This window comes from Taurulus bubalis, assembly GCF_910589615.1.
Source record: "Taurulus bubalis genome assembly, chromosome: 2".
Classification (NCBI taxonomy): Eukaryota; Metazoa; Chordata; class Actinopteri; order Perciformes; family Cottidae; genus Taurulus; species Taurulus bubalis.
Window position 1 is genome coordinate 46,186,589 of NC_136590.1, and position 27,500 is coordinate 46,214,088.

Consider the following 27,500-nt stretch of genomic DNA (forward strand, 5'->3'; position numbering starts at 1 on the left):
ATATTATTTCTTCCTTCATTTGGAACAATGGGGCCTCAAACCCATTAAAATAAAGGGGGGGGGAAGAGAGAGAGAGAGAGAGAGAGAGAGAGAGAGAGAGAGAGAGAGAGAGAGAGAAATGAACTTACCGAAGCAGAACTCGGCCTTTGGTCTGAGTTTTGTGGCGTCGCTCACCTGAAGGAGAGAAAAGCTTTAGAGAGAGAGAGTGTGTGTGTGTGTGTGTGTGTGTGTGTGTGTGTGTGTGTGTGTGTGTGTGTGTGTGTGTGTGTGTGTGTGTGTGTGTGTGTGTGTGTGTGTGTGTGTGTACTGACCTTGGAGATGTAGCTGAGTTTGAGAGATCCCACCTTCTCTGCACCTTTAGGCAGATTCTGAACAAAGACACAAACACATAGATACTTATAATATTATTATTATTATTAGAAAACACGTTTGTTATTGATCCCCTCAGCCCCCGGGAGCAATATCACAATATTAATGTGATTAATGTATGAACTGTGAAACCAGAACTCCAGAAGCTCATGTATGTTTCATTACTGCTGAAAGCAGCGTCATAGTTTAGTACTTTATGATTAAAAAAGGAGCACTTCCTCAAATCTGCAAACGGGAAACGTTCCAAACACGATTTAAAATACAACTTCCTGTTTCTCGTGGATCCCAGGGGCTCGAAACACCTGAACCACTTCCTCCTCTGCACCGTTCTGAAGGATCTTCACTGTATTCACTCTGATGCCCGGCTGCTGGAATAAGTCCTCAACATGACTAAGCGGTTTTAACGCTTCACTAAAACCTTCAGAAGTCTCCCTTACAGCGTGGAGTTCAGTCAAAGACTCATCCCTGTAACCGCACGGGGCTGTGGGAGTCTAATACATCAACATGGATCATTTTCTGACACGTACTAGTATCTCCACATTGCGAAACTCTCATTTTGATATCCGCCTCGTCGTCGCGGGACCAAGGATCGGCTCAGTGGGTCACTTTTCAATTTCTGAACCGAAAACCACGGTTTCTGGGCTGAACATGCTTCCTAACATGTCAATGCTTGTCAGATTCAGATGCTCTAGGTCGTACTCTAAAGATGTGCAGTATTAGTCTGTGGGTTGATGGTAAGACACCAAACAATACTCTTTAAAAAACTCGGAGAGCAATCAAGGAGTCGCTTTTTTGGGGAATCTTGCTCCTATTTATGCTGAAAATAAGTTTAAATATTATTTTTTAAAGGCAATGAGTTGCGGATTCAAGGACAATAGGGTCTGGTATTCATATCAAGGTCACATGAGCTGCTGATCTGGTTTAAGTGCTACTTTCTTCATTCATGGTATCGTCGAAAAAGGTGTGTTTTCAGTTCACGGGTGGAAGACGTGGAGACTTCCTGCGGCCAATCAAACCAGAGCCTCCGCAGGTGTGCCGCCGCTCACCTGCGGGTTGTCCATGAACCACAGCAGGCCGCCCCGCTGCGTGTCCAGGATGAAGTAGCGGCGCAGGAAGCGCCCGCTGCCCTCGTTCTCCTCGATGTCCAGGAAGCCGCAGATGCGATTCTGCCGGTCCACGTACGGCATCGCAACCCCGAGCTGCTCGGCCCGCCCTGGGGCATCACCGGGGGGCGGGACAGGTGGGGCCCGCTAGAACCGACCGCCGGTTAGAGAGCAGCTTCAAGACCTGAAAGGACATTGATGTCGAGAATACCGTCAACCTCTGATCGTTCCTCTAAAATTTGCCAAAAAACGCCTATCCAGGTAAACCCAAAGTAAACAGGAAGCTGTACTTGAGCCATGTGGAGTAAATGCATGGTCTTGGTCTCTTTTGAAAGGTAACAATCTGAAGCTTTTTCCCTCAATAGTCAGAATCACTTTAAGTGCTGCTGACACTGAGTTATATGAGTTTGAACACACTAAAGTATCAGGTTTTTATTCCCACCTGAACATTTCTTTGTAAATAGATGCCTGTAGATGACTATAAATGTGACTTATGGACTGGAACACACAATGGGACCATAGCATGAAGCCTTTTCTAGTCTAAGTAAAAAGTTGATAACAATATCAAAGAAAATGAATATTTTACACATGTTTTTCTAATGAAATGTCTAGGCGTTTTTCCATTTTGAGACGGAGGACAAAATGCTTTTTTCAACTTCTCCAGCATGAAGACTTCCTGAGTTCATCTGTTTCATTTCATTGTTAAATAGTTTTGGGACAAACGAGACGATTAAAGTCATGAAACCAACAATGAGATGCAGTTAAAGACGTTAAATGTTTAAGTTCTCCTCTCTGCTTCTAAAAGCTTCGAAATGCAGTTCAGTGTTCTGACAGAGCTAGTTGAAGCATGCAGGACACACACACACACACACACACACACACACACACACACACGCATGCGCACACACACACACACGCACACACACACACATGTTAGCATGTAGCGTAGCGTCACACCTCTCAGTCTGAAGTGCAGCAGCCACAATGAGTCACATGACAAAAGATAAAAGAAAACAATGGAGAAAAAAAAGTTTCAAAGCACCATTGTCGTGACTTCTGCATCTGTTTTCCTCATTGCTGTAAACTCACACACACACACACACACACACACACACACACACACACACACACACACACACAGAGACACACACACACACACACAGAGACACACACACACACACACACACACACAACCTGAGAGTAACCAAAAGTTACTACATCTAATAATCTAAGTGTTATAAAACATTTTAAAAAGACGCAAATTATCATTTAAATGTTTAAATGATAATTTATTTATGTTTCACAGCTTTAGGAATGTGAAATATTATATAATAATATAGAGTCATGAGCGTAACATTCCCAAATTACACAACACAAGTAAATCCAGAAGACTTTGTTTGGACACGCACACACACACACACACACACACACACACACACACACACACACACACACACACACACACACACACACACACACACATACACAGAGGTGTGTGAGGAATTACGTTTATTTATCAGTAGCTGATAAATAAACGTAATTCCTCACACACCTCTGTAGTATAATATATAATATATAATATAACACACACTCCTTTAAACACGCGTGACACTTTTTCTACAGACAGAGATATTATTATTAATCATATTTACGCGTTTCTTTACACGAGAAACATGTCATTGCAGTGTGTTTGTGTATATAAACTGTTGTTTCCTGCACTACTGACGTCACACAGCCTCACAATAAAGACAATAATAATAGTAATAATAATAGTAATAATAGTAATAATAGTCCAGTAAACAGCCGTCAGTTCCTCCTTGTGGAGATGAAGCTGCTGAGGCCTCTGTTCCTCTGCAGACTCCATTACGTGTTCGACACATTCATAACGAGTCATATTTTCTGGCCGGACGAGTTTCAGTGTGACGCCGCCGGGCCGCGCGCGGCACGCGGGCTGCGGGCCCGGCGGTTCGCGGGCTTTCTACTCACGCGGTTCGGCTCAGTCCGGGTCCGGAGCGGCGGGAAAACGGTCCGGCACGAGCGTGAAGTCACACGGAGGAACCCACGCAACAACAAAAAAAGACTGCTTCCGGTTTGACCTTACAAAATAAAACCGGTTCTTTGTTTTTTGGGCCGCCGACAATGCGTTTCTTTTATGTGGATTTCAAAGTAAAATACCTGTACCATGACGTCATGTCTACATCTGAAGACAAATATGGATATATATATATATATATATATATATATATATATATATATATATATATATATATATATATATATATATATATATATATATAAGTACATGCATTCAAGTAGGTACACATATGAGGTAACTTGGACATTTCCATTTTAATGCTCCTTTTAACCGACTAAATATAATAGTTTTTACTCCGCTACGTATGTTTGATTTGCTTTGGTTACTAGTTTTGCAGATTTAGATTATTTATACAAAATGTAAATATATTATAAAGTAAGTTATTAAATGTCAGGCTAGGAGTTTAAAGTATTTAAAATGAGCTTATTCTTTACCAGCTGCAACAACACATTGATCCGTTATTACTCATAACCCAGACTTTCTGAAATAAGATAATAATGCATGCTTTTACTTTTGGCACTTTAATATCTGTTGATGCTAATGTAGCAGACTTATACTTATACAGTTGTATACGTATATTTCTACATAATCTCTCTATCTATCTATCTATCTATCTATCTATCTATCTATCTATCTATCTATCTATCTATCTCTCTCTCTATCTATCTATCTATCTATCTATCTATCTATCTATCTATCTATGTATCTATCTCTCTATCTATCTATCTATCTCTCTATCTATCTATCTATCTATCTATCTATCTCTCTATCTATCTATCTATCTATCTATCTATCTCTCTATCTATCTATCTATCTCTCTATCTATCTATCTCTCTATCTATCTATCTATCTATCTATCTATCTATCTATCTATCTATCTATCTATCTCTCTATCTATCTATCTCTCTATCTATCTATCTATCTATCTATCTATCTATCTATCTATCTATCTATCTATCTATCTATCTATCTATCTCTCTATCTATCTATCTATCTATCTATCTATCTATCTATCTCTCTATCTATCTATCTCTCTATCTATCTATCTATCTATCTATCTCTCTATCTATCTATCTCTCTATCTATATATCTATCTATCTATGTATCTATCTCTCTATCTATCTATCTATCTCTCTATCTCTCTATCTCTCTATCTATCTATCTATCTCTCTATCTCTCTATCTCTCTATCTATCTATCTATCTCTCTATCTCTCTATCTCTCTATCTATCTATCTAGAAGACGAGAGAAAACAAAGGGAGAGACATGGAAACAGATGATGTGGAAACTCGGACCCCTAGTGGTGATGAACCGCAATCACAGCTCAGGAAACCAATAGCTCAGGAAATACATATTCTTCTCTCATTTCTATTACAATAAGGAGTGGATTTAAAAATGAAAAAACATTACTGAAAGGTTTTGAAAAATGGCTCATTTAACAAAAATAATGTAACTTAAGTGTCTTTGCCCTGTAACTTTAATTCAGTTAATTCAGGTGTCTAGTGATAAAAGAGCCACGACATAATATTATTATAAATTGTGTGTGAGGGACTATATCTGTTATTGAACCACTTGTTTCAGCTCTACAGTCTCTGTTCACATTATTGTTGGACAGTGAATGTGTTAGGATTCTGATCATATCTTAGATTCTGTTCCTTCATTTGGGATGAGAGTCCATACTTTAGTTTAAAAGAGTTGTGCTTTGACTCGTAGCAAAGCTTCACGTTGAGCTTTTAACAACCGTCTGAACACACGAGATGTACGAGTTTAGAACTGCCTTTAAGAAGAATGAACATAGAAGAGTCTGGATAAAGAACCTGATGTTTGTATCTCTTTGTAGTTGTTTAGTGTCTCTTTGTAGTAGTTTAGTGTCTCTTTGTAGTTGTTTAGTGTCTCTTTGTAGTAGTTTAGTGTCTCTTTGTAGTTGTTTAGTGTCTCTTTGTAGTTGTTTAGTGTCTCTTTGTAGTTGTTTAGTGTCTCTTTGTAGTTGTTTAGTGTCTCTTTGTAGTAGTTTAGTGTCTCTTTGTAGTTGTTTAGTGTCTCTTTGTAGTTGTTTAGTGTCTCTTTGTAGTAGTTTAGTGTCTCTTTGTAGTTGTTTAGTGTCTCTTTGTAGTAGTTTAGTGTCTCTTTGTAGTTGTTTAGTGTCTCTTTGTAGTAGTTTAGTGTCTCTTTGTAGTTGTTTAGTGTCTCTTTGTAGTTGTTTAGTGTCTCTGTGTAGTAGTTTAGTGTCTCTTTGTAGTTGTTTAGTGTCTCTTTGTAGTAGTTTAGTGTCTCTTTGTAGTTGTTTAGTGTCTCTTTGTAGTTGTTTAGTGTCTCTTTGTAGTAGTTTAGTGTCTCTTTGTAGTTGTTTAGTGTCTCTTTGTAGTTGTTTAGTGTCTCTTTGTAGTAGTTTAGTGTCTCTTTGTAGTAGTTTAGTGTCTCTTTGTAGTTGTTTAGTGTCTCTTTGTAGTTGTTTAGTGTCTCTTTGTAGTAGTTTAGTGTCTCTTCGTGGTCATTTGGTGACTCTTATTGTATGTCTTTGTAGTCGCCTTGTGTCTCTTTGTAGTTGTTTCTTTATTATTGAATAGGTTTTATAGGTTTTTGTGGTCATCTCTAGTCACTTTGTGTATCTTTGCTGTTGTTCTGTGTCTCTCGTAGTTTTATGTTGTTTTTCCGTGCACACAAGAGGGTGAACAATGATCTTTCGGGGCTGGATTCGGAGGCTCCGTAGAAGACAAAGGGAACCAGAGGCCCCCTCTCTCCTCTCTGAACCATCACCTCCAGAGAAAGTGATTTCACCAGGGTGGTAAGTCATTTGGCTTCTTCCTCTCCCGCCGCTGCCAGAGTGGATCCTCCTGCTGCTCTCTGGTTGCTGTCAAAGGCCTAATTGTTTTTGAAGAAGGCCCCGTGTGCCGGCTCTATTCTCCAGAACCGCGTGACGCCGCAAAGCTCTGCCACATTGAACCCCTCGCCGTACGGCAGCAACCGACTCTTTGGCCGGCGGGGCGGCCGGCGCTGGCACAGGCGCCGCAGCATGCCACGCAGGGATTTCAGCCAGGCTTAGCGCTCCGCAGTAACTGGTTTTTGGGGGGGAGGTTTTGAAGAAGCGAGGCTCGATGCCAAGACGACCCCGACTGCCCCGGAGAAGCAGACGGCCTCGGCAGGGTGCATGCCAACGGGTCCTGTGGCAAAGGCCGAGGAGACGGAGACACATTCGTCCACCAAAAGAGTGAAAAGCAGTTTATTTTATTTTTGTATTGTGTTACCAAGATCTTGCAGAGATCAGAGATATTGTAATATTAGTCATTTTGAGGATCAATACAATTCTAGCATGAGAAAGCGTGAAGTCACGTCTTTGAGTTTATTCATGTTTTTATGATAAAGTTGAAACTATTCAAGTCGTAATAGTAACACGTGAGCAAGCATAACTTAATAGTAATAACACTAGCTATAATAATTTAAGGCATTAAGACGTATTTGATAAAGTTGTTCAGAGATTTTGATTTGATCTCCCAGAATATTCCACAAGGGACGTTAATAGTTTGCAGCAGCAAATGTGTTTTTTCACGTTCTGTTATCAAGATTACATTTTTAATAACAATATTGAAACATGTTGATGCTGAACTCATGAATAACATGTTTAGTGACACTAGATCTGCTTGTGTGATTGTTTCAGGACAGACTGAGGTGTTACTGATGAAAAGGTCAACAACACGTTGTCTTTCAAACAGAACCTTGCTTTACTCAAACCTCAAAGTGTTTTTGTTCCACCTGCTGGACTCACAAAGCAAACACCAAAGAAGAACACGGAGAAACACGGCAGACACGCCATGTGCTGTCCGAGTCACGTGACCCTGCACAGCTCACCTGTTGGGTGACTCACCTGAGACAGGAAATACAACTCAGTAAGAAACTCAAAGACTGTGAGAACTGGCTTCCGGCCACCATTACACTTCACGAGGGAGCGCTGGGAGCACTGGGAGCGCTGGGAGCACTGGGATATCTGGGAGCACTGGGATATCTGGGAGCGGATTCAGCTCCACGCGGATGGTTTGTGTCTTTGTAGTTGTTTATGTCTCTTTGTAGTTGTTTGTGTCTCTTTGTCTCTTTGTAGTTGTTTATGTCTCTTTGTAGTTGTTTGTGTCTCTTTGTCTCTTTGTAGTTGTTTATGTCTCTTTGTAGTTGTTTATGTCTCTTTGTAGTTGTTTATGTCTCTTTGTAGTTGTTTGTGTCTCTCTGTCTCTTTGTAGTTGTTTATGTCTCTTTGTCTCTTTGTAGTTGTTTATGTCTCTTTGTAGTTGTTTGGTGTCTCTTTGTCTCTTTGTAGTTGTTTATGTCTCTTTGTAGTTGTTTATGTCTCTTTGTAGTTGTTTGTGCCTCTCTGTCTCTTTGTAGTTGTTTATGTCTCTTTGTAGTTGTTTATGTCTCTTTGTAGTTGTTTGTGTCTCTTTGTCTCTTTGTAGTTGTTTATGTCTCTTTGTAGTTGTTTGGTGTCTCTTTGTCTCTTTGTAGTTGTTTGGTGTCTCTTTGTCTCTTTGTAGTTGTTTATGTCTCTTTGTAGTTGTTTATGTCTCTTTGTAGTTGTTTGTGTCTCTCTGTCTCTTTGTAGTTGTTTATGTCTCTTTGTCTCTTTGTAATTGTTTGTGTCTCTTTGTCTCTTTGTAGTTGTTTGGTGTCTCTTTGTAGTTATTTGTGTCTCTTTGTAGTCATTTTGTGTCTATGTAGTTGTTTGTGTCTCTTTGTGTCTTTGTAGTTGTTTGTGTCTCTCTGTCTCTTTGTAGTTGTTTGTGTCTCTTTGTCTCTTTGTAGTTGTTTATGTCTCTTTGTAGTTGTTTGGTGTCTCTTTGTCTCTTTGTAGTTGTTTATGTCTCTTTGTAGTTGTTTGTGTCTCTCTGTCTCTTTGTAGTTGTTTATGTCTCTTTGTAGTTGTTTATGTCTCTTTGTCTCTTTGTAGTTGTTTGTGTCTCTTTGTCTCTTTGTAGTTATTTGTGTCTCTTTGTAGTCATTTTGTGTCTATGTAGTTGTTTGTGTCTCTGTAAAGTTGTTTGGTGTCTCTTTGTAGTTGAGTGAGAAGATGGCTTCCAGCTCAGAAGAGGACTTCTGCTGTCCGGTCTGCCACAACGTCTTCAAAGACCCCGTCCTCCTGGCGTGCAGCCACAGCTTCTGCAGAGCCTGTCTGCAGATCTGGTGGACGGGCAAACCGTTCCGAGAGTGTCCGGTTTGCCGGACGGTCTCTCTGAGCGGGGATCCGCCCCGCAACTTGGCCTTGAGGAACCTGTGCGAGACCTTTTCGCTGAAAAGAGGCCAGGGAGGCCCGGCGGGGTCCGCGGGGTCCGCGGCCCTCTGCCCACTGCACTCGGAGAAGTTCAAACTCTTCTGCCTGGACCACCGACAGCCGGTGTGCGTCGTCTGCCGAGACGCGAAGATCCACACCGACCACAAGTTCAGGCCCATCGACGAGGCGGCGCAGGACCACCGGGAGGAGCTCCAGAAGGCCCTGCAGCCTTTACGGGACCAGCTGAAGGTCTTCAACCAAGTTCACATGAACTTCAACCGGACGGCAAAACACATCAAGGTCCAGTCTCGGTGCACGGAGAGGCAGATCAGGGGCGAGTTTAGGAAGCTCCACCGGTTCCTCGAGGAGGAAGAGGAGGCCAGGATGGCTGCACTGAGGGAGGAAGAGGAGCAGAAGAGTCGGACGATGAAGGAGGAGATGGAGGCTCTGAGCAGAGAGATAGCAGCTCTTTCAGACACAGTCAGAGCCACAGAGGACGAGCTGAGAGCTGAAGACGTCTCGTTCCTCAACAACTACAAGGCTGCAGTGGAACGAGTCCAGCAGCGCCCCCTGCTGGAGGATCCACAGCTGCTCTCAGGAGCTCTGATAGACGAGGCCAAACACCTGGGCAACCTGACCTTCAGCATCTGGAGCAAGATGAAGGACCTGGTCTCCTACAGTCCCGTGGTTCTGGACCCAAACACCGCCTACCCAGAGCTCACCCTCTCTGGGGATCTGACCAGCGTGAGACATGAGAAGATACAGCAGCTTCCCGAAAACCCAGAGAGGTTTGCGTACTGGGATTCCGTCCTGGGCTCCGGGTTCGACTCGGGGACTCACAGCTGGGCCGTCGAGGTCGGAGACAACAAAGACTGGGAGCTCGGGGTGCTGGCGGAGTCCGTTAGCAGGACGGGGTTCGCCGGGTCTCCGGTGTGGAGCGTAGACTTCAGCGACGTCGGCTACAGGGCGTTCTCCCCGATACATAAATACACGGATCTCCGAGTCAGAGAGAAGCTCCAGAGGATCAGAGTTCATCTGGACTGGGACGGAGGGAAGCTGACGTTCTCTGACCCGGACATGAACACACACATACACACCTTCACACACACGTTCACAGAGAGGCTGTGCCCGTACCTTTGCACCAGGAATGCACTCCCTCTGAAAATAATGCCTGTTAGGGTCTCCGTCATAGTGCAAAGTTAGAGAGGTCAAGATGAAGTATTTAAATCCATTATGAGAAATAAGATAGTAAATTGTGTCTTTGTGACTGTTTGTATAAGTTTAGAAACCTCAACATGCAACATCTCTGAACATTTTAACTCAATAAAGTGTGTTTTATTGCTGACTGTTACATGTTGTGTGGCCTACCGTCTGTATTAAATCTGTTATTGACATGCATTGTTTGCATTAATAATAATATATTGGTGGTTGCATTGGCTTTAGTGTAATGATGTTGCACATAGTTTTTAAAAAGGAGGTCGGGACATTGCCTTTTCAATACACTTAGCACTGACACTATGGGGCAGTTCATGATGTTATTTTTGATTATGTAAAAAAGTAAGTTATAGATTTTCAGTCTTTTCATAAATAATGATACCTATCATAACTTACAGTGTTTAGTTTCACCTATATTGTATATTTTACTTATTTTATATTTGTATAGTATACGATTATATAATATATTATATTATCTTATTTTATCATATTTTATTATATTGTATAACTTGTATTTTATTTATTTTTGCCGCATTTACGGGGTATCATAAAAAAAACAATCTTTTTTTACGAGTTTAATGGCAGCACCTGAACGCGGCTTTCGTAGTGCTAAGATTGATGAAGGTCGAAATAGGATACATGACCAGTTCCGGTTGTGATTTTCAAAACAAAACTAGACCAAAACATAGCAATCAACGTGACACGGAATAAGATGCAGATGAAAGGAGTCTGTGTCAAATATGTTTAAAATATATAACATATATATAATACACGAATATCAACTACGCTACGCTAAAATAAAACCGTTCTTTCCGTCCGCTTCAACGCGTGCTTTTATTCTGTTAAGGAGAAAACGACCCCCGCTTCCGGTCACGTGCTCCTCTCCCCGGTTAGCTTGACGCAGCGGGGGGAGTCCAATGGAAACCTTCGTCGCGACCCGGAGGAGACAATCGAGTGCGATTTATCAGTAAAAGCCGAAGCAGAGGCACTTCCATGGGCTCATAGACGGCGTCTGCTCTCCACCGTCCACGCGCGCGGTTCCAGCCGTTGGTCTTTTTCGTTTAAAACCCGCCAACCGGCCGTTAACGGCTCGTCCGCTGGGCCTTGTTTATATTGTGAGCTCGAAGCAGGAGACACAGGCCCCGACGGCGCCGCTCGAGCTAACGGGACGGGCTCGGTTCTGAAGTGTGTTGCGCGCGCATATCGGACCTTTTAGCTCACCAAGTAAGTACGAGGGACAGCTGGGCCCGCGGGGGTCCGGTCCACGCGCGCGCGGCGGCTTCATCTCGCGGCTTCGACGCGCAGTTTGTGGTTATTGTTAGCGGTTAGCTCAACGCTAGCCCGTTAGCTCGCCAGCTAAGCTAACGTTAGCCTTGTTTGCTAGTTTATTCTCACACCTTGATGACGTCACGTCTCTCTTATATTCATCTGTTTTTTTTAAATGTGAGTTTTTTATTACCTGCGTGCCAAAAACATTGAGAGAGAATTTGTATTAAACTGACTGATCTCTGTTAAATAACCAAATATATAATATTATTATTATATATATATAATATGTACTCTATATCATATTATTATGTATAATATTATGGTATATAATATTATGTATAATAGATTATATGTATTATATATAATATGTACTATATATATAATATTATTATGTATAATATGTTATATGTATTAGATATATAATATGTACTATATATCATATTATTATGTATAATATGTACTATATATCATATTATTATGTATAATATTATTATTTTGTAATGTCCTCTGGTTAGTTAAGTTAAGAAAATAAGCATTTAAAATAACAAAATATATCATATAATATATATATATTCTTGGTGTCAGTGACCCACCATCCTATATATTCTGTTGTAAAGTTAAATAACAGTCAGTGACCCACGGCCCTCTGGACTCTGTTGTTTTAAAGTTAAATAATAATAAATACAATATTATAGTGTATATATTCTTCTCTGGACTCATGTACCTCTCTGCTCCCTCGTCTTAGAGAATATGACCTAGATGCAACAATGACGTCCAGATTCGGTAAAACCTACAGCCGCAAGGGAGGCGAGGGCACGTCCAAGTTCGACGAGGTGCTGTCCACCAAGCGGGGCACCCTGAGCACCAAATGGGGCGACACCACCTACAAGGCCAAGGTGGGCTCCAAGCGCGCCGGCGCCCCCAAGAATGACTCCGTCTTGGAGGTCTACAAGAGGCCCCGTCCGTGCGGGGACGGCCTGGAGGACCCGTTCGGGTTCGACAGCGACGAGGAGTCCAAGCCGGTGTCGTCTCGCGGCGGAAACAACGCCAACAAGTCGTCGCCCGCCAAGCCGAGCGCCGCGGAGCCGCCCAGGGCGGAAAGACCGGGGCTGTCTCTGGACACGGGGAGCAGGTCCAGCCTCCTGGGGGGGTCCAGCCTCCTGGGGGGGTCCCACGCCGCGGGGGCGGCTCGGGGGACGGCGTCCTGGCCGGCCAGCGACGGGGACCGGCCCGGCCTGGTGGAGGACACGGCTCGGTTCTTCAACAGCAGCAGCGCCAGCAGAGGTAATGCACAGAATGTGACGTCTTCAGGTTAGCTAGTTAGCTAAGTATATTATACAATATACCTGAAGGAATAACTACAGGAGCAGAGCTAGCTCTGGACTAGCTCTGCTCCTGTAGTTATTCAGCATCTAGTCATCTATTGCTTCATGTATAACATATACAAACACAGATAGACGATCGTTGGAGGTTACTGGACTCCAAAGTGGTACTTTAATCATATCAACAGTAAAAAAAAACACGACCTCAAAGATATTCACTTTAAATTGATATATAAACAGGGTTCATACGGTCACGGAAAACCTGGAAAAGTCATTGAAAAAAATTAAACCCCAAAAGTGTAGTAAAAGTCATGTAAATGTGTTATATTCATGTGTTCATGTCGCTCATTTACGCTGAGTTTGAAATAATGAATATGCTTTTAAAAGAAAGACTCAAAATATAAGCAGGCATACATACAGGCATCTATATAAATGTTTATTCTTTTAATCAAACTATTGTCTCATTCATTTGAGTCATTTAAGGTTTACTGTATGCTTTGTGTTCTCATTGTTAGTTTAAATACTACATTTACTCACTTTTTACTGTTTACACCCAGACTTCACTAAATGTTTGTAGTGGACATTTGGTTTAAAGTCATGGAAAAGTTATGGAAATTTGGTTTAAAATCATGGACATTTTGTGAAAAAGCATGGAAATGTGGTATAGTCATGGAAATTTGGTTTCAAGTCATAGAAAAGTCATGAAATCCATTGGTCAAACCCTGAATAACTAGTCATTATGACGACATTTATAAATGTAATGCAGCAACTTATTAAAGCACATACCAACCCCAGATTTCCTTTTGGAAATAACAACTCTTATTTATTAAACGTGCAACATTTTTTATTTTCTAAACGCTCCCCAGTTTGTTTTTGAGGCGTCAATAATAATAAAAAAACAACGCCTCCTTGAATCGGCTGCCGGACTTTTAATCAATCCTCAAAACGGACAAAGATAATTAGCAGACCTATTCGTTCATTAGTTTAAATGACTCAGAAAATGTAATTATAAAATCCCTAACTGAGCCAACAGAGTGATACGAGGTCTTCTTCTTGTTTCTGGATTCATTGGAACACGTCTGTGTGTTTTTAACTGCAATGACTGTACCCGTGTCCTCTGTTGTATTTTATGTATTTGTGTTTGTTGCTCTATGGACGACTCCAAGCTAAATCTGCACGAATGAATCAGAGTCAACGCGACACATTTAGGGACTGTTCGTAATCAGGAAGGTTGGGTTTATTTTAAGAATGTGGCGTACGAGGACAAGACTTTGTGAGCGGACATTTGTCTTCACTTCTAAACATTTAACTCGGTCAGATTATCAAGGCAGAGCAGTAGTGATGCTGTGATCCTGTAACGTCCCCAATGCGGGACTAATAAAGGAATATCTAATCTAACCATCATATTGCTGGAGTATTTTTAGGACTAGAAGGCTGGCGGGTTGTGATGGTTGTGATGGTTGTGATGGTTGTGATGGTTGTGATGGTTGTGTTGGTTGTGATGGTTGTGATGGTTGTGATGGTTGTGATGGTTGTGATGGTTGTGTTGGTTGTAATGGTTGTGATGGTTGTGATGGTTGTGTTGGTTGTGATGGTTGTGTTGGTTGTAATGGTTGTGTTGGTTGTAATGGTTGTGTTGGTTGTAATGGTTGTGTTGGTTGTAATGGTTGTGTTGGTTGTAATGGTTGTGTTGGTTGTGTTGGTTGTGATGGTTGTGTTGGTTGTGATGGTTGTGTTGGTTGTAATGGTTGTGTTGGTTGTAATGGTTGTGTTGGTTGTGATGGTTGTGTTGGTTGTGATGGTTGTGTTGGTTGTAATGGTTGTGTTGGTTGTAATGGTTGTGTTGGTTGTGATGGTTGTGTTGGTTGTGATGGTTGTGTTGGTTGTAATGGTTGTGTTGGTTGTAATGGTTGTGTTGGTTGTAATGGTTGTGTTGGTTGTGTTGGTTGTGATGGTTGTGTTGGTTGTGTTGGTTGTGATGGTTGTGTTGGTTGTGATGGTTGTGATGGTTGTGTTGGTTGTGTTGGTTGTGTTGGTTGTGTTGGTTGTGTTGGTTGTGTTGGTTGTGATGGTTGTGTTGGTTGTGTTGGTTGTGTTGGTTGTGATGGTTGTGTTGGTTGTGTTGGTTGTGATGGTTGTGTTGGTTGTGTTGGTTGTGATGGTTGTGTTGGTTGTGATGGTTGTGATGGATGTGATGGTTGTGTTGGTTGTGCGTCTCCTTGGCCGTTTTCCTTTCCGGAGCGTCGCTCTAAAGATGACGCCGCCGCTCTCCAAATGTTTTATCCGTTCGTCGGTTTTGTATTTCTCGTTTTGTCAGATTTATGTGTGAAGTGTGGCGTCGTGGCCTACTTTCTAGTGTTTGACAGAAAACCACAGCTACTTCAGAGCCGACACAGACGCTCTTCTGATGTTACACTGTGGAGCAATTTCCTGTGTTTGCTCCGAGTAACGAGCCCAGTGTCATCACCCGTTTGTTATCTGTGGAGGCAGAGATGGCCTCGGGGTGCTAATAACCACTGTGTGTGTGTGTGTGTGTGTGTGTGTGTGTGTGTGTGTGTGTGTGTGTGTGTGTGTGTGTGTGTGTGTGTGTGTGACCTGTTTTCAGTGAAGGTGCTTTCTGAAACGGGCGAGCTGTGGGCACACGATGTGTTTGTGTTGTTGTAGTATTGTGTAGACAAACACATTGAATTTAACAGCATCCGTGATGAGTCTGCATATTACCTGAAGGAAGTTCTCCGTCGTTCGCTTACCTTCTTAGTGAGTCAGATTCAGAGAATACAATATTGTAGCGCCACTGATTGTTGACATTATGCTGAAACAGTAAAGTATGGAGTTTTACAATGGTTATTTCCAGGCCTGGAAAAGTCCTTGGAAAAAAAAAAAAAAGTGTAGTAAAAGTCATGTAAATGTGTTATATTCATGTGTTCATGTCGTTCATTTACGCTGAGTTTGAAATAATGAATATGCTTTTAAAAGAGAGACTCGAAATATAAGCAGGCATACATACAGGCATCTATATAAATGTTTATTCTTTTAATCAAACTATTGTCTCATTCATTTGAGTCATTTAAGGTTTACTGTATGCTTTGTGTTCTCATTGTTAGTTTAAATACTACATTTACTCACTTTTTACTGTTTACACCCAGACTTCACTAAATGTTTGTAGTGGACATTTGGTTTAAAGTCATGGAAAAGTTATGAAAATTTGGTGAAAAATCATGAAACCCATTGGTCAGAATTAGGGCTGCAACTAACGATTATTTTAATAATCGATTACTCGGTTGATTATTTTTTCGATGAATCGGATAAAAAAACAAAAAAGCATTAATTTCCAACCCTTTATTCAAAAACAGAAGTGACAGTGCAAAACATGTTCAGAAGGAAGCTGTGCTGCTCCTCTCACGTCTGTTGGACCTCCACCTGCAGGTCCAGCTCCACCTCATCTCAGCTCCACCTCATCTCAGCTGCATCAAGCTGCGCTGCATACAGAGTCCTCTTCCTTAAACTCTTTCATTCTGGGTCTCTTACGACCACGAAATCACGTTGTTGGCTAAGCCCAGCTACGTGATTTGACTCAGTCTACTTTGAGTAAATAAAAACCTTCACCAGATCCTCCGGTGTTCCGGTTTAACGTTAACGAGTGACTGGTGAACTGAACCAGACCGGGGGTGACGGCATGTTTCACCACGTTACGGTTTTCTACAAGCAAGACTGAACTTGTGTTTTTCTCCATTTTCTGATGTTTCATAGACCACACGCCTCGTAAAAAAAGTGTGATAATGAACGCTAGCTGTAAACATTTACAGCTAGCTCGATACAGAGCTAACGCTCCTCTTTCTGCTACCTTACTGATCCTGAGTCCGTCTCCCTCTTCCCAGGAAAGCCCCAGCAGACGTCGTCCTCCTCGTCGTCGGAGACCCAGCACATCTACTCGTGGTACCAAAACGCTTCCGAGAGCGACAAGAAGCCGCTGGCGCTGACCGCCACCCTGAAGACGGGGTCCAAGGCGGAGTCCACCGACTCCTGGGACGCCATCATGGGTCTCCCTCCGCCGCCCTCGCCCAGCCAGTTGCCCCGTAACCCCGCCCCCACGCTGTCCTGGGCCACGGCGGGCGTGGTGGTCCCGGCCCCGAGGCCGACCCGGCGGGAGGAGCCCCCCTCCCCGCCGCGGCCCCGGAGCCCCGGAGAGAGCGAGAACCTCGGGGGCGACGCCGACGACTTCCCGGTCGAGACGTCCGAGACTTCCTCCGACTCGCCGCTCGTCAGAAACTCTAACTGTCGGACGTACCGGAGGCCCAACAAGCGGGGCTCCGGCAAAGCCTCGGACTCCGGCGGCGCGGATCCCCCCGAGGCCGGCGGCGGCGGCACCAAGGCGCCGGGTGGCGGTGGCGGGCGGGGGCGAGGGCGGGGCAGGACGAGGGACTACACGGTGCTGCACCCCTCCTCCGTGTCCATGTGCAACGTCACCATCCAGGACCGCGGCGTGGAGGAGTTCACCGGCGACGCGGCGCCCTCTGGTGGCGGCGGCGGTACTGCTGCCGGGTCCGGAAGCACCGCGGAGCTGGGGGAGGCGGGATGGCAGCGCAAGAAGATGGAACAACAAAACACGAGGTAGGAGGGGCCCAGAAACTACTACTAACTAACTACTATTACTACTACTAACTACTACTATTACTACTACTAACTACTACTTCTTCTTCTTCTGATGTTAAAGTTAACCAGCAACAAGTGAGAGAACTCTTGGAAGCCAAGTGGTAAAAGAAAGCTGCCTCCAACAATCTTTGAATCTGCCTTTTTGTTTGGTCTACATTTGCTGTGACGGTTTAGTTTTGTTTAGTAGATTCATAAACTTCTAGAACGTCTTCCACTTCTACCGGAGGCTCAGAGCCCAGAGGATGTCAGGCTGAAGTCTGAGGAGATTTGTCTAAAAAATGACCTCCAGAATATTTACATTGGATGAAATGATGCAGCCATTAAAAGCTCTTTTGGATTCCTCATGTCGAGCTGGAACAGAGAGGATGGACAGAAACGTGGACCTGTCACTCAATGACAGGGTTCTTACGTCATGGAAAACATGGAAACGTCATGGAGTTTTAAATTGGTCATCCATACAGGCATCTATATAAATGTTTATTCTTTTAATCAAACTATTGTCTTATTCATTTGTGTCATTTAAGATTGACTGTATGCTTTGTATTCTCATTGTTAGTTTAAATACTACATTTACTCACTTTTTACTGTTTACACCCAGACTTCACTAAATGTTTGTAGTGGACATTTGGTTTAAAGTCATGAACATTTTGTGAAATGTCATTGAAATTTGGTTTAAAATCATGGAATTTTTTTGAAAAATCATGGAAATCTGGTTTAAAATCATGGAACTTTGGTGAAAAGTCACTGAAATTTGGTGAAAAGTCATGAAACCCATTGGTCAGAATGTCCTGATGTCACAGGATGAAAGTTTGCTTTCAATACCTTGAAATGAACGGGGAAGAGTCTCCTGGTGAATCAGGATTTGTCCGCTTGCTCTTTCACGTCGACACATGCTGTTGCCTGGAGTTGGAAACCAATAACTTCAGGATGTTAACCATGCTTTATCCTCCTCAGGGTCAAACCCACCCAGACAAAGTCCAAGAAGGACAGCAAGCCGGACCTGTTTGGGTTCGAGGACGCGGACGCCCACCCGGAGGAGAGCGGCGACGCCGCAGACGGACGCTCCAGCTACAAGATCCAGTACTTCGGCTTCGACGACATGAGCGACAGCGACGGCGACGAGGAGGACGAAGAGGCCAAAGAGAGGAGGCGGGCCAAGAAGGCCGCGGCGGCCGCCGAGAGGAAGAGAACCCAGGAGGTCACCGCGGAGGAAACCGTCACGGAAGAACCGCCGGATCCCTTCGAGAACCTGGAGCGGCTGGAGCGGCTAGAGAGGCTGGAGAGGATGGAGATGCTGGATCGACCCGCGGCCAAGGAGAGCAAGAAGAACCCCGAGAGGCAGGAGAGCCGGATACAAGCAGGTTACTATACTCTAATATATAATATATATACAGCTGTACTCTGCATTACCACTGTGCTCCTGAAGGGTCACACCTCTGTGTGAGCTGCTTCTCATGGAGGTGTTTTAGGATCGTAGATGGAGAACCAGACGTACTGTAGAGGCCTAAAGGAATCCGTGTGTTTAACTGTAAACTCTCTTCAGAATGTTCCACCTCTTTCCCTTGAGCTGACTGGATTGACAAACACACAGTTTATGTCCAACAAGGCTGCGCTTTATGACTCATGATGAAGAAGAGTAAAGGTCGTTTGCTCTGTGTAGCGTTGAAACACACACATGCACACACACACCATAACTACACTCGCATGCATACACACATGCATACACACATGCATACACACTCACACGTACACGCACATACATACACACGCGCATACACATGTACACACACACACACACGCAAACGCATAAACATGTACACAAACACGTGCACGCATACACACATACACAAGCACGTGCACGCATACACACACATGTGCACACATACACGCATGCATGCATACACACACACACACGCGTGCACACATGCACGCATACACACACGTATATACAAACACGTGCACGCATACACACACACGTGCATACACACACGCACGCATACACACGTACACAAACACACACACAAACTACACATGCATGCATACACACGTACATGTTCATACACACTCACATGCATGCATGCATACACACACACACGCGCACACACTCCCACGCACGCTCATACACACTCACACAAACACGTGCACACATACATGCACACGCATACACGTGTGCACACACACACACACACACATTGAAATGCCCTAACAACACTAGCAAACCATCTGAGCTCATCCTTTATTTTATGTGTGTGGTTGTATTTATTGTACAGGTTTAGCTCTTAGTCTAGTTTAGCTCTGTTGGGCCTCACTGTCCAGCTTTCTGTTGTATTGCCTCTTTTGCGGCACAAAGCACTTTGTAACTCTGTTTTTAAAGGCGCTTTATAAATAGTTATTATTATCCTGAGTTGCATCCCAGTGAGACGCCTCAGTGTTGTGAGTGTGACCTGAAAGAGACAGAATCCCTGCATCTGCATTCATAGTCTGACCCACAGCTAACGTGTAGCTTTACCTCCTGGAGCTAAGAGCAGTGCAGCCTCGTCCTGACCGCTTGTTCTGTCCGCAGACGTCATGGACTTCTCCGAGGACGGCCTCAGAGCGGTGGCCCGAGCCCCCAGGAGGCCGTCTCAGGGCAAAGCCGCCGAGAAGAACCCGGACACCTTCCGAAGGATCTTCAGCGCCCACAAGAAGGTCAGACCCAACGGATATGTCTTCACGTCTCACCCTCCAAGTCTCCTAAATGTCTTCACGTCTCACCCTCCAAGTCTCCTAAATGTCTTCAAGTCTTCTAAATGTCTTCACGTCTCACCCTCCAAGTCTCCTAAATGTCTTCACGTCTCACCCTCCAAGTCCTCCTCTAGTTGGCAGCGTTGTAACTCTGTTAGGAGAACAGAGAGGCTGTAATTAGGACTAATTCCTGAATGGTTTCAGGATTAGTGGAGGTTTAGTAACATAGACGAGCCGCCGGTGAGAACACAACAGTTTGCTTATTTATGTGTTTTTATTCCTCCAAATGGAGCGTTCTCTCTTCATCAGTCCGCCTGAAGAGAACAACAGTAACTTCCACTAAGCGCTCACACCGGAGGAAAACCAACGCTTTACCAGTTCATCCATTCATCTGTGTGGCGGCTGCTTTGTCTTAATTTGTCTGTCTACACAAAGAGAGAGAGCGTGATAATGTACTTTAATGTACTCGCTCACAGTTGCTTCCCTCCCCCTCGGGTTGAATAGTCAGCTCTCCTCTTTGTCTCCATCACTTCCTCTTGACCACTTTGTCTGTTTTAGTTCCTCCTCCTCCTCCTCCTCTAATCGACCGTCTTCCTCTCTCCGTCCCCGGTGAACATGATTGAGAGCCGAGTTGAGCTCATTATGCTCCTCCTGAAGTTGTCAAAACTCTTCTTCATGACATTAAACTGTGAGAGCCTGAGTGCCGTTAGCTCGCTCCGCCGAGGCTGCTGGGAAATATTAGATTTTATCATAACGATGGCGCCGCGGCGGTTTATTTAGGGACGTTTCTCTTTCTAGTGATTCCATCCATAACAATGACCCTCAGCCGGAGCATTAGCGGCAACATTAGGCCTCTAATCTGTATAAACCTGCCCAGGGACGAGCTCATTAGCGACTCCTCCACGTCCTCATTGATGAAATGTTCCATGTTCACGGCGTCCCTCGAGAGAGAAGAGAGAACCGTAGAATACTAACATGTTTTTCAACATGATCTGTTCTTTGAAATGCTTCTCATTATGACTGTAATAACTAGCATGAAGGGGTCTGGATCGGTTCCCTATAAGCCCACAGACTAACAGTGCACCTTTTTTAGGAAGATTAAGACCGAAAGCATCGACATCTGCAACAATAAACACAATGCAGCGAAGCATTGGCATCTTATGAAGCATATTCAGTCACAGAAAACGGGTTTTTCGGTTAAAAAAAACCCACTTTGTGCCAAGACGGGGTCTCATGTGCCGTCTGACTCGCTCTATGCCGCGTTAACGGACCAATGAGAACGTGGGATTTTGTAGCGCCTGAGGAGAGAAGAGAAGAAGAAAAAAGATCCGACGTTTTTAAAAACACACTTGGTGCTGATTTGGTTGTGTGATGCGTTTCATGAAAGGTTCACAAAGCGTCGATAAATAGATTCTGACTGCTAGCGCTCGCCAAAAGAGGCGCCCGCTCGCCCACCTTCCTCTTCCTCTCTCCCATGCTGCTTAGCGGCGGGCGGCGTCCATCTGTGTCTTTTTAACTCTAACTTTAATGTTCCAGCTCATCCCGAGCTCCTCTTTTGTCTCAGCTTATTAACCCCGCGGTGAGACCCCCTCGCTGCCCTGCTCCTCGGCCAACTCTTCCCTCTTTTCTTCCTCCCGGTCCTCCTCTTTTGTCTTTCATCACCAACGCCCGGCAACCGCCAACCGCAGGTTTGGCAAAACCTCTCTAAAGAGGGCAGGAGACGAGATGAAAGGATGTGGCTGGATGTGTTGCATCCAGCTGTTTGATCGGAGCTGGAGACTCTCTTCACTGTGCTCCTCTTCACTGTGCTCCTCTTCACTGTGCTCCTCTTTACTGTGCTCCTCTTCTTCAGCTTCTCCTCTTCTTCAGCTTCTCCTCTTTACTGTGCTCCTCTTCTTCAGCTTCTCCTCTTCACTGTGCTCCTCTTCTTCAGCTTCTCCTCTTTACTGTGCTCCTCTTCTTCAGCTTCTCCTCTTTACTGTGCTCCTCTTCTTCAGCTTCTCCTCTTTACTGTGCTCCTCTTCTTCAGCTTCTCCTCTTTCTGCTTTGAACGTCTGTCATAATAAACAAAACATTAAAGAAAGCCTTTTTTTATTGGCAAGGCAGTTTTTTTTTCTTCAAATTGAACAATATATTAACTGTTTAAAGTATACTATAAAGATAAATAAATACAAAACACTTGCAACTTAACTTTTTAACTTCAAACTATAAACACTATATTAACTGTTAACAGTTTACTTAAATAAAAATGTGTGTGTGTGTGTGTGTTTCAGTCTCCCACCAAAGCCGTGTACAACGCCAGACACTGGACGTTGGAGCGGGAAGAAGAGACTCCTCCCACATTCTTGGCGCGAGCCCCTGTAAGTCTCCAGAGCTCGGCGTAAAGAAGTGAAGAAGTGGTCCATGTTCCTGTTGGCTTTAATCCCTTCCTCTCACCAGGCGCCCGTCTCCGCCGGAGGATCGGGGAAGACGCCCGCCGACGCGCACAAGGACGATGGTGTCTTTAAGGCTCCGCCCCCTCCTCCCAAGGTCACCAAGTTCGTCACCGTCCCCACGGACCTGTACCAGGACACCGTCACGGCTCTCAAATGCCGCAAGGAGCACAAGGAGGTAAAGGAATCCATGTAACTCGGCCTTATGCTTCTTTGGTCATTCCACTTGATACACATTTAACCTGAAGCTCATGAACACGGTTCATGGAAAACCTGGAAAAGTCATGGAATTTTAAAATGGTTATTTCCAGGCCTTGAAAAGTCCTTGAAAAAAATAAAACCCCAAAAGTTTTGTAAAAGTCATGTAATGCGTTATATTCATTGTCATTGTTAGTTTAAATACTACATTTTCTCACTTTTTCATGTTTACACCCAGATTTCACAACATGTTTGGTCATGGAAATTTGATTTAAAGGCCTGGAAGTTTGGTTAAAAGTCATGGGAATTTGGTTTAAAGTCCTGGAAAAGTCTTGGAAGTTTGATTAAAAGTCCTGGATGTTTGGTGAAAAGTCCTGGAGATCCATTGGTCAAAGTGTGTATGAACCCTGCTGCATAACAACAACGATGTCTTCCAGCTGTACACGGTCGTCCAGCACGTGAAGCACTTCAACGACGTGGTGGAGTTCGGGGAGAACCAGGAGTTCACCGACGACTTTGAGTACCTGGCCACCGGTCTGAAGAGCGGACAACCTCTGCACACGCGCTGCCTCAGGTACGGAGCCGCCGGCACGGAATGAAGCGCACCCTCCTGTTGTACTTTGACACAGTTAGCTTAATGTGTGAGTGTGTGTGTGTGTGTGTCCAGTGTGATCAGCCTGGCTACGCGCTGCGCCATGCCCAGCTTCAGGATGCACCTCCGGGCTCGAGGGAAGGTGGCGCACGTCTTCAAAACGCTCAACGACGCCCCGCAGCACCCGGTAAGGATCGCCTCTGCAGATGAACCAAGCGCACCTTTACCGGGGCTCTTTACCGTACTGACTGCAGAACAAACATATGAACCAAGCGCACCTTTACCGGGGCTCTTTACCGTACTGACTGCAGAACAAACATATGAACCAAGCGCACCTTTACCGGGGCTCTTTACCGTAACGACGAGAACAGATGAACCAAGCGCACCTTTACCGGGGCTCTTTACCGTAACGACGAAAACATATGAACCAAGCGCACCTTTACCGGGGCTCTTTACCGTAACGATGAGAACAAGAGCAGACATAATGACGTTTTATGGACCCCATAGCGTTCTATGGACCCCATAGCGTTCTATGGCTATGGACCCCATAGCGTTCTATGGACCCCATAGCGTTCTATGGACCCCATAGCGTTCTATGGACCCCATAGCGTTCTATGGCTATGGACCCCATAGCGTTCTATGGATCCGTTCTATGGACCCCATAGCGTTCTATGGACCCCATAGCGTTCTATGGCTATGGACCCCACAGCGTTCTATGGCTATGGACCCCATAGCGTTCTATGGACCCCATAGCGTTCTATGGACCCCATAGCGTTCTATGGATCCGTTCTATGGACCCCATAGCGTTCTATGGACCCCATAGCGTTCTATGGCTATGGACCCCACAGCGTTCTATGGACCCCATAGCGTTCTATGGCTATGGACCCCATAGCGTTCTATGGACCCCATAGCGTTCTATGGACCCCATAGCGTTCTATGGACCCCATAGCGTTCTATGGACCCCAGATGAACCAAACGCACGACTGGAGAACAAGAGCAGACATAATAATGTGTATATATCATTTATATTAGTGTAAGCGACGTGGGTTTATCAGTAGGAATAAATCAGTCCAACACGTTCTGGGTTTTCCTCATAACTTTAGTCAACCCACTCCACACTCCAGCCGGCCCGTCCAGCCCCGTTTTCCCTCTCTCCTCTCTCCTCTTCTTCTCCCTCACTCTACCCTCTCACCTCCAGACGCCCGAACAGCGCCGACTAGTGGTCATAACTAATACATGTAATTAAGTTTACATCATACAATTTCACTCTTACATTAGTTGTATCATGGTGGATGCGGTTCAGTGGTAGAGCGGGTCTTTCTTTGGTCACATGGTTGGCGATTGGAACCCCGGCTCCTCCGGTCGGCGAGCCAAGGTGTTGACGTCCCTGTACATTAACAATATTAATCCATACTTGGTTTCTCTTCTCAGAACCTGGCTCTGTGCACGGCGTCTCTGATGTACATCCTCAGCAGAGACCGGTTGAACATGGACCTGGACCGGTCGTGTCTGGACCTGATGATCCGGCTGCTGGAGATGGACCTGGACCAGGACCAAGGGGGCGGGGCCGGCACGGAGGCGGAGCCGGAGGCGGACCCCACCACCCAGTTCAGCGCCAGAGAGATCGCCAAGATGAAGGAGAAGATCCGGAAGCTCTGCGACACGGTGCACAACAAGCACCTGGACCTCCAGAACATCACGGTACTGAGTGGGTCCAGAACCCGTAGCGTAGCACCGCCTCTGAAGCCTCTGACTGATATTCTTCTGCAGCTCTTCAGTCAGCGTGACTCACGGCCGCCCACGCGTGTCGAGATTTTTCTATCTTTTGTGCTGTAAAAACATCCTCAGTGAATATCAGCCATTTTACACCAGCGGTATCAAACAGAACCCGCCTTCTTTCTGCACGCCGTGCAGGGGTCTCACGGTCATGGAAACATGGAAAAGTCATGGAATTTAAATTATGGTTATTTCCAGGCCTGGAAAAGTCCTTGAAAATAAAAACTCTACTACATTTTCTCACTTTCATGTTTACACCGAGATTTCACAACAAGTTTGTTCATGGAAATTTGGTTTAGTCATGGAAAAATCATGGAAATTTGGTTTAGTTATGTAAAAGTCATAGAAATTTGGTTTAAAATCATGGAAAAGTCATGGAAATGACTGATGAACCCTGCTTGTCATGGCGTGGTCATAATGTGATGGCCCCTATATGGTCATAATGTGATGGGCCCTGCGTGGTCATAACATGATGGCCCCTATATGGTCATAACGTGATGGACCCTGCGTGGTCATAACGTGATGGACCCTGCTTGTCATGGCGTGGTCATAACGTGATGGACCCTGCGTGTCATGGCGTGGTCATAACATGATGGACCCTGCGTGTCATGTTGTGGTCATAACGTGATGGACCCTGCTTGTCATGGCGTGGTCATAACGTGATGGACCCTGCGTGGTCATAACGTGATGGACCATGCTTGTCATGGTTGTCATGGCGTGGTCATAACGTGATGGAATTGCGTGTCATGGTTGCCATGGCGTGGTCATAACGTGATGGACCCTGCTTGTCATGGCGTGGTCATAACGTGATGGACCCTGCATGGTCATAACGTGATGGACCCTGCGTGTCATGTTGTGGTCATAACGTGATGGACCCTGCGTGTCATGGCGTGGTCATAACTTGATGGACCCTGCTTGTCATGGCGTGGTCATAACGTGATGGACCCTGCTTGTCATGGCGTGGTCATAACGTGATGGACCCTGCGTGGTCATAACGTGATGGACCATGCGTGTCATGGCGTGGTCATAACTTGATGGACCCTGCTTATCATGGTTGTCATGGTTGTCATGGCGTGGTCATGGTTGTCATGGCGTGGTCATAACGTGATGGACCCTGCGTGTCATGGTTGTCATGGCGTGGTCATAACGTGATGGACCCTGCGTGTCATGGCGTGGTCATAACGTGATGGACCCTGCGTGTCATGGTTGTCATGGCGTGGTCATAACGTGATGGACCCTGCGTGTCATGGCGTGGTCATAACGTGATGGACCCTGCGTGTCATGGCGTGGTCATAACGTGATGGACCCTGCGTGTCATGGCGTGGTCATAACGTGATGGACCCTGCGTGTCATGGCGTGGTCATAACGTGATGGACCCTGCGTGGTCATAACGTGATGGACCCTGCGTGTCATGGCGTGGTCATAACGTGATGGACCCTGCGTGTCATGGCGTGGTCATAACGTGATGGACCCTGCGTGGTCATAACGTGATGGACCCTGCGTGTCATGGCGTGGTCATAACGTGATGGACCCTGCGTGTCATGGCGTGGTCATAACGTGATGGACCCTGCGTGTTGGCGATCAGCTGTTGACGGCCTCTCCCCTGCAGGCCGGTCACCTCGCCATGGAGACGCTGCTGTCCCTGACCTCGAAGCGAGCGGGAGACTGGTTCAAAGAGGAGCTGCGGCTACTGGGAGGACTGGACCACATCGTGGACAAAGGTGAAGGACATTGTCTTCGTTCCCACCGGGCTGTGACCCAAAACAACACGTGGTGGTGGTTTCTGATTGCGTGTCCCCGTTGTGTCCTTGTTTACCTCCACAGTGAAGGAGTGCGTCGCCAGCTTGAACCGGGAGGGAGAGAAGGAGAAGATGGTGTCGTCTCTGTGGGGAGCCGAGCGCTGCTTACGGGTGCTGGAGAGCGTAAGTGTGACCCGGGTTGTGTCAAGGTCCAGACCCGGGTTGTGTTCAGGTCCAGACCCGGGTTGTGTACCTGAGGTGAGGACCGGAACCAAAGCTGCGTCTCCTCTGTGTTCATGCAGGTGACCGTCCACAACCCGGAGAACCAGGGATACCTGATCGCCTACAAGGACTCCTCACTCATCAACTCCTCTGCCAAGTGAGCGCACACACACACACACGCACGCACGCACACACACACACAGACACATAGACGGACAGACACAAGGACAGACGGACACACCCACACAAAGACACGCACACACACACACACACACATAGACAGACATAGACAGACACACACACACATATACAGACACACACACACACACACATATACAGACACACACACATAGACAGACACACACACACACATATACAGACACACACACACATATACAGACACACACACACGCACAGACACATACAGACACACACACACACACACGTAGACAGACACACACACACATACAGACACACACGCACGCAGACAGACACATACACCTACAGACGCACGCACAGACACGCACACGCGTGCAGA

The 27,500-nt window shown here is 45.3% G+C and overlaps 3 protein-coding genes across 5 annotated transcripts in view; 2 read left to right on the forward strand and 1 right to left on the reverse strand.

Annotated features, from left to right (window-relative positions):
* plekha1b (pleckstrin homology domain containing, family A (phosphoinositide binding specific) member 1b) overlaps nt 1-3,497 on the reverse strand; it is an 11,289-nt gene extending 7,792 nt beyond the window's left edge. For all 3 annotated transcript variants that reach the window (XM_079237554.1, XM_079237555.1, XM_079237556.1), the window contains exons 1-4: nt 3,459-3,497; nt 1,416-1,656; nt 312-368; nt 129-174 (exon numbers count right to left, since the gene is read on the reverse strand). In XM_079237554.1, coding sequence (XP_079093680.1) covers nt 129-174; nt 312-368; nt 1,416-1,556 — 244 coding nt within the window. In that variant the 5' untranslated portion in view covers nt 1,557-1,656; nt 3,459-3,497. The remainder of the gene's footprint in view (nt 1-128; nt 175-311; nt 369-1,415; nt 1,657-3,458) is intronic.
* Nucleotides 3,498-8,619: 5,122 nt separating this feature from the next.
* On the forward strand, nt 8,620-10,033 carry LOC306753658 (nuclear factor 7, brain-like; the record flags this gene model as incomplete). Its single annotated transcript, XM_079237553.1, has 1 exon — nt 8,620-10,033. One exon carries the CDS (start codon nt 8,620-8,622, stop codon nt 10,021-10,023), a length of 1,404 nt encoding a protein of 467 aa, XP_079093679.1. The 3' UTR covers nt 10,024-10,033.
* A 2,038-nt stretch (nt 10,034-12,071) lies between these two features.
* The window catches only part of LOC306753655 (wings apart-like protein homolog), a gene marked incomplete at its 5' end in the record, with an annotated part of 25,419 nt that continues 9,990 nt past the window's right edge, over nt 12,072-27,500 (forward strand). Inside the window, 12 exons of the mRNA XM_079237550.1 lie at nt 12,072-12,588; nt 16,505-17,237; nt 18,234-18,640; nt 19,843-19,967; nt 22,277-22,363; nt 22,443-22,613; nt 23,071-23,207; nt 23,301-23,412; nt 24,657-24,926; nt 26,611-26,722; nt 26,826-26,923; nt 27,043-27,119. Of these exons, the coding sequence (XP_079093676.1) occupies nt 12,072-12,588; nt 16,505-17,237; nt 18,234-18,640; nt 19,843-19,967; nt 22,277-22,363; nt 22,443-22,613; nt 23,071-23,207; nt 23,301-23,412; nt 24,657-24,926; nt 26,611-26,722; nt 26,826-26,923; nt 27,043-27,119 (2,846 nt within the window). The remainder of the gene's footprint in view (nt 12,589-16,504; nt 17,238-18,233; nt 18,641-19,842; nt 19,968-22,276; nt 22,364-22,442; nt 22,614-23,070; nt 23,208-23,300; nt 23,413-24,656; nt 24,927-26,610; nt 26,723-26,825; nt 26,924-27,042; nt 27,120-27,500) is intronic.